A 13861-nucleotide genomic window follows, 5' to 3' on the forward strand; every position below is an offset into this window, starting at 1 on the left:
CCTATGTGTGGGAGAGAAGAGTTTCTAGGCACTAGAAAATGAATTTATGTTTTACAAAATGTTCAGTTTGTGTAGTATCTTAATTGTAAAAATTGATAAAAATGTGAAACTTATTTTGTTGGTTTTATTATAATGTGCCCTACATACTAAAAGTAGGTTTTGGCATGAAATAGTACTTTGCATGGAGAAAATACATATATTATTAATAATTATCTACTACTCTCCTTCCCAAAATATAGTTCTTTCTAGCCCACTTTTTTCCGTTCATATTTATTCACATGATAATAAATATAGACATACATATAAACTACATTCATATGTTATTGAATGAATATGTGATTAGTCTAAAACGGATTATATTTTGAGACTGAGCGAGTATTTAATTGCTATAGGTTAACAAATAAGTCCAAAATTATACTCCCTCCGTTATAGAATATTTGTTGCCTGCTATTTTTTTTTTGAACTAAAACGCGACAAATAAAAACGAAGAGAGTAAATTTTTTTGTGTGTGTTAGTTATGCTAATACCTATATCCGTGAAAAATAGCTCTATTTTGAATTAATTAACTTTCTTCGGTAATTTAAGTGTGTTTACGCATTTCGAATGCTTAATAAATACTTAAATGACTTGATTAATTAGTTAACATTTTTAGTTCTCGGAGATGTACATGTGTTATGAAAATGATAATTCCTCACTATTCTTATGAGCAATTTAATTCTTTGTTAACAAACAAAGAATAATTACTTTTCTAGTTTAGGTAATTAATTCTCTAAATGAAAACGTCAGTTTGTTTAGTAAAGGAAATTATACTCAGTTGTTACTTTTGTTTGAGTTCCTATATGCTTCTCATCATGCATCATATTTGTTGTAGCTCATCATGTTAAGCATGGTTATTGTTATGTGTAGTAAACGAGTGTGAGGAGATTCACGTGGATCAAGTTCCAGAGGAGGAACCACCATTGGTGGAAATCGGATCTGATCATTGTGTTACCCCTCTATCTCTCTCCTAATAATATTTAAGGAGTGCCTACTTTTTAGTCTAATCTTATAATATAAGACATGCTCTCTTTATACATACGTACATCGGTGTAGTAGTATAGAGAGAATTAAATATATTTATTGATCTTTAAACCTAGTGGCGAAGACAAAAGAGGCACACGGGGCAATGTCCCCCCTAAGGGCTGGTTTAATGGATATGGAATTGGAGAGGATCCATAGGTGAGGAATCCCCTCACTATTCAAATTTAAATAGGGAGGGTATTACTCCCCATAGATCCCCTATAATTCTATGTCCGCCAAATCAGCTCTAATGCTCCACTAATTCCATATGAGCTTCTTAGCTAACCACCATATAAGAGCATCTCCAACAATGCCTCAAACTAGTGCCTCAAATTGAAATATAGGACTCTACACAGGAAAAACTACCCCAACAGTGTCCCATTTCATAAAATTTTGTCAAAAGACTATAGGGCACCCTCTCAAGTGACTCAAATATAGTACACCGTAGTGGGCTGCCCAATAATCTAGATTTGGGGCTTTACTGTTGGAGCGGGGTGTTTTGTTGGTGCCCTAAATTTTATAAAATATACTCATTTTAAAATTATAGGGCATTTTTATAGGTCACGTTGTTGGAGATGCTCTAAATAATACAAAATACCTTCTAGCAGCCCCACTTAATCTGATTTGTCTCTCTAAACTTAAATCATAGCTCCGCCCATGTTTGAACGTCCCCTTGTATTCTGAAATATAGGGAGCATATCTGAAAACCCTAACATCCTAACTAACACAGGTAAATCCGTGGAAAATAGCTTGTCATTTTAGGGTGTTTTTGGTTTATCTTTCTAAGCCAGATTCATGGTTAAAAATCTAGAATTTCAACCAAACAAATACAAGAGCTGAATGTATTTATAAAAATCTATAAATTTCTAGTTTAATTCAGAATTCTCCTACCCCAAATTTTTTAATTCCCCTTTCCATGTTACCGAGCTATCATGCTACCGATCACAGAATTTACAGCTAACAGTTATTTTAACCAATCAAATTTTAGTGCTGATAGTTACTTTAACCAAACAAATTTTAATTTTCTCCTATCCATTAGCTCGCTAGCTCGCAGAGCTAGAGTCAGATTTTCAGCACAGCTGAACCAAACATACACTTAGAATAGTAGTTTCCAATCATGATGCGTGAGGCTGACAACGCTGAAGCAGATTGTGTTCTTGACGAATTTTGGTTTTTGAACACAGGAAGGCGACGAGCTCAAGAGTAGAGATGGCAATGGGGACCCGATCCCCGATTCCCCGTGGGGAATTCCCCTATTAGGGGACGGGTATGGGACGAATTTAGTCCCCGCGGGGATCTAAATGAGGGAAATTAAATCCCCGTCGGGTTCGCGGGGACGGGGACGGGGAACCATCCCCCGTCCCCGTTCCCCGTGTACCCGCCCCACGAAACTGTTTTATCCAAGTTAGTCAATTTACTTGTTAAAATTATAGTAAGAACTTAATGCATGACATATTATAAAATAGAAAACTAAACTCTAAAGTAGATGTCTCTTGTAATTTTCAATCTTGTTTGTTAAATTTGTATTAATTTAATACAATCAATTTAAATTTATCTTTAAATATTGTACTTCTAGCGGGGACAGATTCCCCGCGGGTTCCCCACGGGGATAAATTCCCCGACCGGGACGGGGATGGGAGAAAAAGCTCCCCCGCGAGCGTTCGCGGGGACGGGGAATTTTTGTCCCCGCGGGGACAGGGATGGGAAGCCATTCCCCGACGGGGAAATCCCCATTGCCATCCCTACTCAAGAGCAAAACCATACAGATCAACCAACAGCGTGTGCGAGAACGTGGTCCGGTACCATGAGTAAAATAACCGATGTACCAGACTTGTGGTTGCCATAAGCCCATAACCTAAAACCACAAACGCAGGGAGAACGAATAATAAACATCGGCACGATCATTCAATGCTCCTGTCAAAGAGAGATCAATGTAACCAACAGTTGTGATAAAGATTTTGGTATTCATCGTTATAATCATCTCGCATAATCCCATTGAGTCATTGTATATATAGACTCGTGTACTACAGATTTCTTACCATATCCATATTCCAGATAGCTTTACTCTTTTCAAAAGATCATCCACAGCAAAATACAGTTCACACCGCATCACCCATTCCCATATCATTCCATTCTATATCTGGTGGCCTCAAAACTGTCACTCCTATACCAGACCCCCACCCCAAAAAAAAAACAGAGAGAGAGAGAACGCCCGCCCGGCCCAATGTAAGCAGAAAATTCTATAGATGATTGGTGTATAACGAAGAGTTCATGCAGATTCGGCTACAACTGTTGGATGGCAGTTCAAGTCGAATGCTCCACCCGCTTGATCGGCAGTGAAGATTTATTGGCAGATGAGATCAGAAGTTCAGCGCCTACACCAAAGGTTAAAGCAAAAAAGGGGGGGATAAACAGCTCCCTTTTTTGCTCTAGAATGCTCAGATGACTGCTTATTACGGACTCACAACGAAAAGCACCGTTGAATGCTAGTACTATATATCCCCGCTCAAAACGAATCTGCTACCCTATTTCTAATCTTCATGGCCGCAGGGAAAAAACCTATATTTGAGGGCATGTTAACCGCTGTAGCGCGTTTTGCGACTCTGAAGAATAATTAATTTGCAGCCTCAAAGAAAAGCACTTGGGGTTGCAAATGGCCCTTTTCACACATCACGAGCACATCACCCCAACTACCAATAACCTGCACAAATAACACGGAACCAAAATTGGGTCACACCAAGCAAGAGTAGAGAAAGTAAAACGGATGCTCAAAGTAGTATAGTTATTTGGTTACCTTGACTGTCTGGTCATCATACATGACCCACCGTCCATCCTTGAAGGCAAAACAATGGTAATGCTGGCCATAGTAACAAACCTGCAGGTGTAAAAAGCAATAATATATATCTCATGATCCTTACATTGACAGACAGGTGCCCAAACACCAGGTTTTGATAAAAGACTATGTAAAGACATGATGTTTACGTACAACACTCTTACTGTGACTCCATAATTTGGAGAAAAATAGATCATTTGGTAGGTATAACAATGAAGCTAAATGGAACAAAAAATTACAACACATGGAAAGATATGTTGATGTGGCAATTATTAGGCCAAAGTGATTTTTTACCACAATTATGTGAACAGCAGTAATAATAGTCGCATTGACGTTATATGCAGCTGGACTCAATTTGCTATTCACCTTAAATATATTCAACCTACTTCATATCATATCAGCTCCCAGTTTACGTAATTGCTGAAAGCAAGCTCCCAAATCAGTTGATAACACATCTAATACCAACAAGTGACAGCACAATGACCTCCCTAAAAAATAAACAAATAGTATCCCGAGGAGGAGACATCATCTTATTCTCAAACTGGAGTTATTTTGGTAGCTCCCTAGACCTGAGCGGAAGTCAGTTTGGGCCTGCAAAAAGCACAGGCCAGCTGTACATTTTTTGCTGCTGCATACACGTACCGGAAGAAGATAATTACAGGTTTAAGAAAACTACAATCAACAAAACCATCCACACATACAAAAATGTGATAAAACAAAACAAAGGGTCTCCTTGGCCATACCACTGACCCCAGGGTGTGTTTGCCTCCTTGATCTAGACCACGGTAGAATATGCTAATGTCTATCTCAGTTGAAATACCAGCCAAAGTTGCAGATATGTCATCCACCCTCTCTTTGTTGTTCTGCCATCCCAAAACTAAAAAGAAGTTCAATAGGTAAGTAAAGGGGTATGTAAAACATAGAACATGGAAGTGTTAGTGCAGGATCATCCCCTACATGATTATAGCAATAATAAAACATATAAAGCATTCTAAGATAATACTGTTGAGGTCAAATATTCATCAAACAACAGCTTACCAACAGTAAAGACATGTGGGGAATTAGAAAGGATGTGGTCTATATGATTCGGTGTTCCACAGCCGCCAACGTCTTGATCACAAGCTAGTTGATCATTCATTATAACAACCTTCAAAAGTTCATCAAATGAAGAATCTGGACACATCATCTGAAGAAGGAATAGTTAGCGGAACAACTAATTATCAAGATTGCACTATATAAAAAACCACATATAACAGAAAAATAAAAATAGGATTCATATCATGAGAAATGGGACTCAACCAAACAAAGAAAACTAACCTTCGCAGTTCGGAGTGAACTAGCATTGATATTGTGGAAAAATGAAGTATACTTGAGCTGCCTAGACTCCATCTTACAATTGTGACAGTTCATCCGTTCATATACGTCCATCCCAAAAAGATTATGTGTTATGCAAGAAATATTTGCACAATCCCATGATCCAATAGAATTTTTCTCGTGGGATACACCATGGTAGACAGTACGAGAAGTGTATGACTTATGCAAACACTCAAAGATTACACCCAGTACCTCAGATGCATCATTCATCTGTCCCTGCCATGATCATAAATGATTACGGCCAAGGAACAGATATAAGAAAAAAAAATTGGATGCTGAAATGAGTAAGAATTTGGATGCTGAAATGCTGAAACATCAAACACAAAGCCTTAAAATATCAAGAGAGAACACCAATTTACCTCCTGAAAGAATTTGCTGTTTGGGTAGGATTTGCTCAAAGCAATCCTCAACGAAGTAGGTGCAACAGCTTCTCTTTGTCCCTTGGATGCTTTGCTCAGGTCAATGAAGATACCATATAAAGCGCAGACAGCACAAGGATCTTCAACATGCTTGTGCAGTAATGATGTTTTAAGAAACTCGTCCCGAAACCGCCTTATATGCCACAATGACTGCAAACAGAACAGTAGGTAAACAAAGAACGATTGCCTAATCCTAGAGAATAGCACGTCATGGATCCAAATTTACCTGAATAATCACATTCAAAAAACAATTGTATTCACCAGCAGCATTTTTAAGTCCAGTCCCATACACTTCTGTCCCATTTGAAGTGCTTACTGTACCAGCAGGATAAGCATCGCATCCTTAAAAGTGAGAAATGATCAAAGTTCCATAAGACAAAATTAATATCATTACCAGAAACCTCTAGCCAATGTAGAACAGAGAAATAAGACAGTAAGAGAGCAATAATCATAACACCACATCATCATATATACTTAATGATCCCAGCATATAAAATAGTTACTGACATCCCTCTGCAGCATCATTCAAAGTATATAATAGTGATGAAGCGACAGGTAACAATAAAACACATACTCTTCCAAGAACTAACCAAACTTGCATCATGTCAGAGAGCCAAGGTAATAACATAAATAATGTTTAATGGTGATATAACTGCACGTGTGTGTGCGCGCGCACATGCGCGTGCGGGCAGGTGGGCGTGGGCGTGTGAGAGTGTTGTGTGTCTTGATTGCACAGTTGTACCAATGTGTATGGTTGCATATGATATGTTCCTCATAATAATAATAAAATACCAAGGCTTTGGCGCACTGCTTCATCAAGATCTTCTTGAAACCTTTTATCAAAATCATCCTCGATGCACACATCCGTTGATGGTATTGCACCACTGCCAACTGAATGTGAAAGGAACAATTTCACAGAAGTCCCCATATCATAAACAAATTTTAAAATATTACAGAATCAAATGCATTTTTGGTAATTTACAAGACATGATGTCAGGTCAAGGAACCAGAAAGTAAAGAATAATTAGAATGAATATGTAGAAAGTGTCATAGTAAACAAAGTACAATACTGGTTGGTTTGGTCAAGTAACACAAATGCTTAAAGAAAGAACAAGAATATTATAAAACTGAATTAAAAATACAATAACACCAAACTGATACTTTGATATATTTCAATGCATGATAAGCTTTTAGCTGTGTTAAACTTATTTTTAACAATCTGCTAAGTGAATCATATTACTCATGAACAGATTCGTATAGTAGGAAACCAAAAAAACTCATATTTAACCATATAGGCAAGTAGCTACTTAGGTTAGATATAGAAAGGACATTGTGATGCTTGTATGTTTTCATACCAAAACATTGAGGGTGCTTGTACAATTTGATGCCATGCAGCTGGGAAAAAACAGCAACTACTATTATTGTACATGCCCACAGTATGCGAATTTAGTGTGTAAACCTTAGCAGTATGTTTGAAGCTTCTTCAACTGATATTGCAAATTATTTTATACGTAGATTTGTGGACCACAAAAATAGCTACCTTTCTCAAAATTTGGCTTCTCTATTCCTGCAGAGTGACCTTGAGAATACCTTTGTGGTTCACTAGAACTTCTCTTGGGATTTTGGGTGCCAAAATTACCAAGAGGCTTTATAGGTTGTGCATTATTGCAAACCCCATTCATTTTCAACGTCAACATAGAAACACTCATATCACTGCTGGTTAATGCATGTGCATCAGATGAGTCGAACTCGATTCCATTGAGTTTCTGGCTGAAATTGTTCTCGTTCTCGGTGTAGCTAAAGTCACCAAACTTTATGCCTTCAAGATAAGTATGTGAAGAGTTATTGAGTGCACTTTCATGGTTATCCGGATCCCTGTTTAAACTCACAGTGCTTGAAAGACTAGCTGTACCAATAACAGAAGATGCATGTGTACTTCTACATTGTTCTGCAAGATGTTTCTGCTTTGCTTCCTCCTCTATCCACCGTTGATATTCTAGAGCCTCTTCCAATTTTCTTTCCTCTGCTTCAAGTTGTACCCTATGCCTAAGTTCTTCCTCTTGTTCATTGAAGTAATCCTCACTTGTCGAGCATTTGCAACACAGATCATCACAATCAGCAAGCATTTGACTGCATATGGAAAATAGCATCGTCAAATATAAAGGGCATATAAGTACCTCCAAAAATTAGGTCGATGAAAGGATAATTATATTGCATCTTCTTTTTCAACAAGACGGGCACAAGTTAGGCACTGACAGATGAAGTTTGCAGTGAATTTCAGAAACATGTACAATCATATGTATGACATAGAAGAGGCAAACAAAAATCTCAGGAGCAGAGGGACTTAATGACACAAAGACGGCCTCAAGCACCTAATAGAAAACATTAAATGCCAAGTTTGGGTGACACTGCATGGCAACAAGGCATTCGCCATTATGTCACAATCAAGTAACAGGTGACCTAATATAGAGATAAACTTGGGGCATTCATTTATAATCTACAGTTTTACACCAGGGTAGGCTGAACGGGGTTAGGATAGGAAAGTGTTGTAGCTGGCTGCAAATTCAATATGAAATGTTGATGTAGGCAACAAAAACAAAGTAATATAAAGGGAGAATATGAGATTTGTTGTTCTTCTGGAAACATCTTTGGGTATACATAACATTGCTAGCCCTTTGATCACCTACATCAGGATCCAGTGGCCTACACTCATTTCTGTAATGTATCTTGTTTCCCACAGCAATAATTAGCCATTGATCACCGCAAACAGAACAACTTATATTAATTTTCTTATCAGGCTGGCATTTAAACCCGTAATAATCAAATGAAACCCTCGGATCAAAATGAGTAACTGAAATTTATAACCTTAAAAATAATACTTACATATGTAGTGACATGTTTCAATATTATCCAACAAACCTATCAATTCACATGACTAACTCAAAAAAAATAAAAATACTGGGTAAAATTAAAATGGTTCAGCAAGTATAGAATAATAGAAATGAAGCATACCACATAAATTGGCAGCTTCCTACTGCTGCAAGTTGATGTATTGATATATGACATGTTTTACGTAGGATAAGAAAAAAATAGAATCAAACAAAGCAAGGTTGTAATTATGCAACCAAGCATCTTTCATCGAGTAAATTTTGTTGACAGAATGTAACTTTCTAACAGAACAACCATATACTGATTAGAATGCCAGTTATAAGTAGTACAGAGTTACTACAGTTACCCTAAAAAAAGGAAACTAAGGATTCCAAAACACAACACTACTACAGTGCCCTCACAAAGAGCTCTACCTTAGTAAGCAAGTTCTTGAGAATGTAGGTACTGCAAGAATAACTTACGATGTCTCTGATGTTCCCTCATCGGTACTGTCTTGGTGAATGAGAGACTGGTTGCTCCAGCTTGAATCCTAGGGAGGATTCGTAAAAACTGTAAGGAAAAAATCCTTCATGCGAACAAGAAAAAGAGTAAAGTGTATGATTTCTAACACAAAATCAGATCCACCTTGAGCTCCTTTGATTTTCGAGAATCCTTGAACTTCTTTTTATCCTTTGATTTTTCATGGGATTGTTTCATATCAGCCCCTTTGCTTGCATTCTTCTTAGCATCCAAGGAGAGTTCAGCCAGGAAGGCTTCCCTTGCAGCATCAGATCTCTCTTTGGCATCCTTATCCACCAGCTCTCCCAAATGGCTCTACATTGCATACCATAGCCAAGTTAAGAAATGAACAAAAACATAAGGTGCTGAAAAAAAAAGCAAAACAAGGCACTGGAACAAAATTTGTGATGATGTATACGTACTTGTAAGAACGATCTCATAAGGGGTAAAAGAATCATTCGATAATCAAGAGCAGAAGCAGGTCCAAGCTTGTGCTCTAGATGCCGCATCACAGATAAATTTCGCATAATCTGAGCATCTATCTTGCTAATCTGCAAGCAAAAGAAGTTATGAAACTTTGAAGGTTTTATGCAACTCCTGCAGTGAATAGATTCCAAAAAAACTAACCTCCACAGTAACTTTTTCCTTCATCTTTGATATAACAGTGTGTACCATTGAATCATTTGGATGTATAAAATCATGCAGCCTCCATTCATCTTCGACCCCGTCCAAGTCAAAAAGGCGTGGGGCCATTCCAGAAAAGGCATCATCATAACCGAAGTGTGAAGTGTGGAGTTTCTTCAAAACAGCTGAGATTGCATCTATCTCGGATCTGTTACTGTCGGACTGCACCTCAGTATTGCGTTCCAACAACTCCGCCTGCCGCTTCCTGAGGATCTCCTCAAAACTTTGGAACCCATACTGCTCCACCTGCTCCCTTCGTGTTTGCTCTTCGCATAAGAGGTCCTCTACAGAAATAAAAGCCTCCTCATTTCTCAGCTGTTCAAGCTTCCGTTCACATGAGTTTTGCAAGTTGTTGAACTCCCTCCCAAGTGCCCGAATAAGGTCCATGCACTGATTTGACCTTTCGTCAATCATACGGTTCCAAGCCAATAGCTGCTCACCAATTGAGGATCCAGCGTACAACCATGAAAACAGTGTGTCAGTATCAACACTCTCAGAGTCAAACTTTCCACCAAAAGTTTGCCCATCAATGATCAGTTCAGAAGAATCAGAACTAAGAATAACCTTCTCCAGTACATTGTGGTTTTGGGGGGAACTATCCCTGTCACCTAGTCCATCATTCTCCAGGTTTCTATTAATTCCAGAGGCCTGCACTAAATCCTGCAAGAATTTAGCTACTTTCCACAGTGACGATGCCTCCAAGAAGCAAATGCAAAGCGGCGACTTGTCCAATGAGTGATTAAGCAGTAGTGACCCAGATGACAACCCCCTGAGTTCCTCTACAGCAAATCGAATCACCCTGTTTAGATTGCACACTGAAAGATTATGGTTCTTCACAAGAATTTTGAACAATGAATGGATCCTTTCTAAAATTTTTGCCCTTTCGTCATCATCTGATAGTGGCCACGTACCGTCACCTTCCCTCACCACCACTCCAAAGCCATTACACTCCCCGTTGTGTGGCGAGGCAGAGGATTCTGACATGTCAGGGTTGTCTTTGTTACTCCAATTATCCGTCGGATCCGATTCTTTGCCCCTATCTGTTCCAAGATTGTCAGTTTGATCTTCCTCAAACAGTTTCAGTGCTGCAGTAGCATCCAATGGACTCCAGTTCCAACCAATGAGCATTTCTACCCAGTCAGCATCAATCTCCTGCGGCACCATTTCCTGCAGCTCAGATGAGAGTAGCCCAACATGTTCCCCCATGACATGCCACCGGTGTGCCTCAACATCTGTAAACTGTCCCCGACACCTACCACATACCATGAACTCCCAGTTGCCATGCTTGTTGGCAAATCGTATCACCTCATTCAGCACATCAGATGCTGCACTGGCAACATCTTTCTCCTTATGGATTGCAGAAGCATAGTGTGACTTGAGCTCAGAAATGCTAGTGTTTAAGAACGCAAGCCTTTGATCCACTGGTATCGAACCCCAGTAGGCACGCGCCTGGTCAGTGCGTTCAGATGCAGATAAGCCTGTTGCTTTCCTAGACCCGCCTTTTCTCCTGTCAGCTCGATGTCCACCCACCAATGACAGAGACGATGAGGGGGCCTCATCTCCCTGTGACTGGGAAGAGGCAGGGGTGGCAGACACAACACCATTGCTCTGCTCCTTCTGCTGCTGCAGCAGCCTCATGGCAGCCAGGCGTACCTCGATCTCCTGGCGGCGCTCCTCGGAGGTCTTGGTCGCCTTCTTGATCTCGTTTGAGCGGCGCGGAGAGGGCGCCGAGGGGACGAGCCGGGCCTCCATTGGTTCGTCGGCAAAACGGTGCACGGGGATGAGGCGAAACTTATCGTCGCCCGCGCTACGCAGGGTTTTAAACCAGGTAGATACTGAGGCGAGATTGGCCTTCTGGATCAGGTTGCGGAGCTCGGACTGGACCTGGTCGACGTCGGGGCCGGGCAGCCTGAGGGAGTGGGGCGCGGGGTCGGAAGGGGCCTCGATGCTGAGGCCGCGCTCGCACTCGGCGACGACCTCCTCGTAGGCGCGGGTGTCGGTGGCGGCGTCGAAGAGCAGCATGGCATGAAAGTGGGAGAGCTCGATGGAGTCCGGCGCGAGCTCGACGGCGCGCTGGGCCGCCTGGAGCGCTGCCCGGTGGCGGCGCGCGCGGGCGGCCGGGTCGTCAAGGACGGAGGCGGCGCGGGCGAGGACAGTACCATGCGCCCGCAGGAGAAGCGGCGTGGAGGCCTCCCCGTGGTGGGCGATGGCGTCCCTCATGAGGCGCACCGCCCGCGCGTGGTTCCCCCGCTGCAGGCAGGCGAGTGCCTTTTCGACCTCGGCGCGCACGCCATCATCTTCCCCGCCGTTGCCAGCCACCTTAGCCCCCGCCGGCCGGCGGGGGGCGTACGACGGTGGCGAAGTAGGGTTTGGTGTAGATGTTCGCTTTTTACGGCCCATGGGAATGAGATTTGGGAGCGAACCGATGCGCCGCGCCGCGCCGCGCGTATATACACTGGAAAAACTGAGATATTTAACCATCCGACCCCTCTATTTGTCACTCTTATTTTTATAAAAAAATCCTAAAAACATATGAGGAGTTACTAAATGATAATAGAGAGTAAAAAACTATATGTTCTCCATTAGTTCTTTATTTTTAGTTATCAAATATTTTAGGTATGCATACCGGAAACTCTTCTCCCTCTCACATTTTAGAAAGTTTAATGTTCTTTGCATCAAACATGGTATTATTCTTGCAATGGAACTGTACACAAAAATCTGCGTACAAAACAGGCATAAATTTGTATGATTAATCGATTCCAAATATGGACTAAATTGCTTGATTGGATGCTGAAAATGTTGCAAAGTATAGAAATAAAAAGTCTAACATGCAACAAGATTCTTTTTCCACGTAGTAGCCCAGAGTTTATTTATAAAAAATAAAAGAGAGTACAAATATAAGGCACATAACACGAATTTCGCATAAAAAGTGATTTGGGGAGTCCCTTTCGGCTTGCTAAATATGAGGAAAAGAAAGGATAAAATAGCAACTTATTAAATTTATCAACATCGTTTAGGGTACCATTGGAGACGTGTTTTTCAAATAACTCCTTAAACTGAGATTTATGAGCTTTTTACATAACAATTGGATGCTCCACGATAACCATATATTTATAAATTTGTGATGGAAAACAATAGTCGGCCTATGACTTCATTATTTTTCTGACGTGTTATACCAAAACAGTGTGTTCATTCAGTAGACAAAATGCCCATTCTACCACCACTATCTCCCACTTAGGGCCTTTCCTAAGTCCGAAACAATATTGTGTTGTAAGCATATCATGTTGTTTTATGACAAAATGTGTTTGGTAGCACGTCTAGAAACTTCGTATCTTAAACCACGGTTTCATCAATAGCGCACTATTTTAGGGTCTAAAAACTTTGGTTTCGACCAAAGTTTTTTGTTGGCGTGCGAAAAGCAATGATCGCAGTCTCGTCCTTTCTCCTTCTCCCTTACGCTACAACCAAGATATTGTGTCTCCGAACAGGTGCTGGATTGGACTGATATAAAATATATCATAGTTGTGTTATGACACTCGATAAACTCTGGTATTATAACTTGTGGTTTTGAAAAGCAGTGTTCTCAAACATGTCCTTAGTGTGTGTTGTCTTAAGGGCAAGATCATACATCCGCTTTAGTGATGATGTGGGGTCGTACGTTCGCTCCCAAGATAATACATCGTTCGCCAAAACCGAAGCCACCCACCCGCTTATACACCAAGGAAGGGTTATATCCTCTCTTTGTGGTTTCCCCATGCTAGGGCAGAGCGACTCACAAGCGCTCGTATTGGGGCCTCTCATTAGAGCAAGCATCGTGCAACACTCGCTAGAGCCGACTCTGCACACCCACTTCCACGTCAAGCTAGGGCCACATATCCACTCCAACTTGTTAGAGACCATGCCGAGGACGCGTCCTACTGTGAAGCATCTAGGCCTAAGTAATGTTTTGGTAATTAATGACAACCAACTGTGGACTAAAGAATTCTTAGAGAAATAAGAATGCAAGTTGGACCATAGGGAGATGAGCCTCAGTGAAAGTCTTGGAGACTTAAAACGTTGGTCGTGGAACGAATGAAGGCAAATGTATAACATAGGTTTTTACTTT

The 13861-nt window shown here is 40.7% G+C and overlaps 1 protein-coding gene across 9 annotated transcripts; it reads right to left on the reverse strand.

Moving 5' to 3' along the window:
• Window positions 1-3003: 3003 nt before the first annotated feature.
• On the reverse strand, window positions 3004-12217 carry LOC100194097 (uncharacterized). Of its 9 annotated transcripts, none has more exons than XM_035962072.1 (14): window positions 9700-12217; window positions 9495-9623; window positions 9199-9387; window positions 9036-9103; window positions 7598-7815; window positions 7226-7504; window positions 6478-6576; window positions 5912-6027; window positions 5626-5835; window positions 5210-5476; window positions 4931-5078; window positions 4636-4769; window positions 3854-3934; window positions 3004-3760 (listed from the first exon to the last, which is right to left on the reverse strand). In XM_035962072.1, the coding sequence occupies exons 1-14, from the start codon at window positions 12154-12156 to the stop codon at window positions 3674-3676; spliced, it is 4482 nt and encodes a 1493-aa protein (XP_035817965.1). In that variant the 5' UTR covers window positions 12157-12217; the 3' UTR covers window positions 3004-3673. The 9 variants fall into 9 exon arrangements, with proteins under 9 accessions (XP_035817965.1, XP_020399085.1, XP_008658140.1 ...); XM_020543496.3 differs by having other exon boundaries at window positions 4643-4769; window positions 5210-5482; XM_008659918.4 differs by having other exon boundaries at window positions 5210-5482.
• Window positions 12218-13861: the final 1644 nt, after the last annotated feature.

This window comes from Zea mays, chromosome 9, assembly GCF_902167145.1.
Source record: "Zea mays cultivar B73 chromosome 9, Zm-B73-REFERENCE-NAM-5.0, whole genome shotgun sequence".
Lineage (NCBI taxonomy): Eukaryota > Viridiplantae > Streptophyta > Magnoliopsida > Poales > Poaceae > Zea > Zea mays.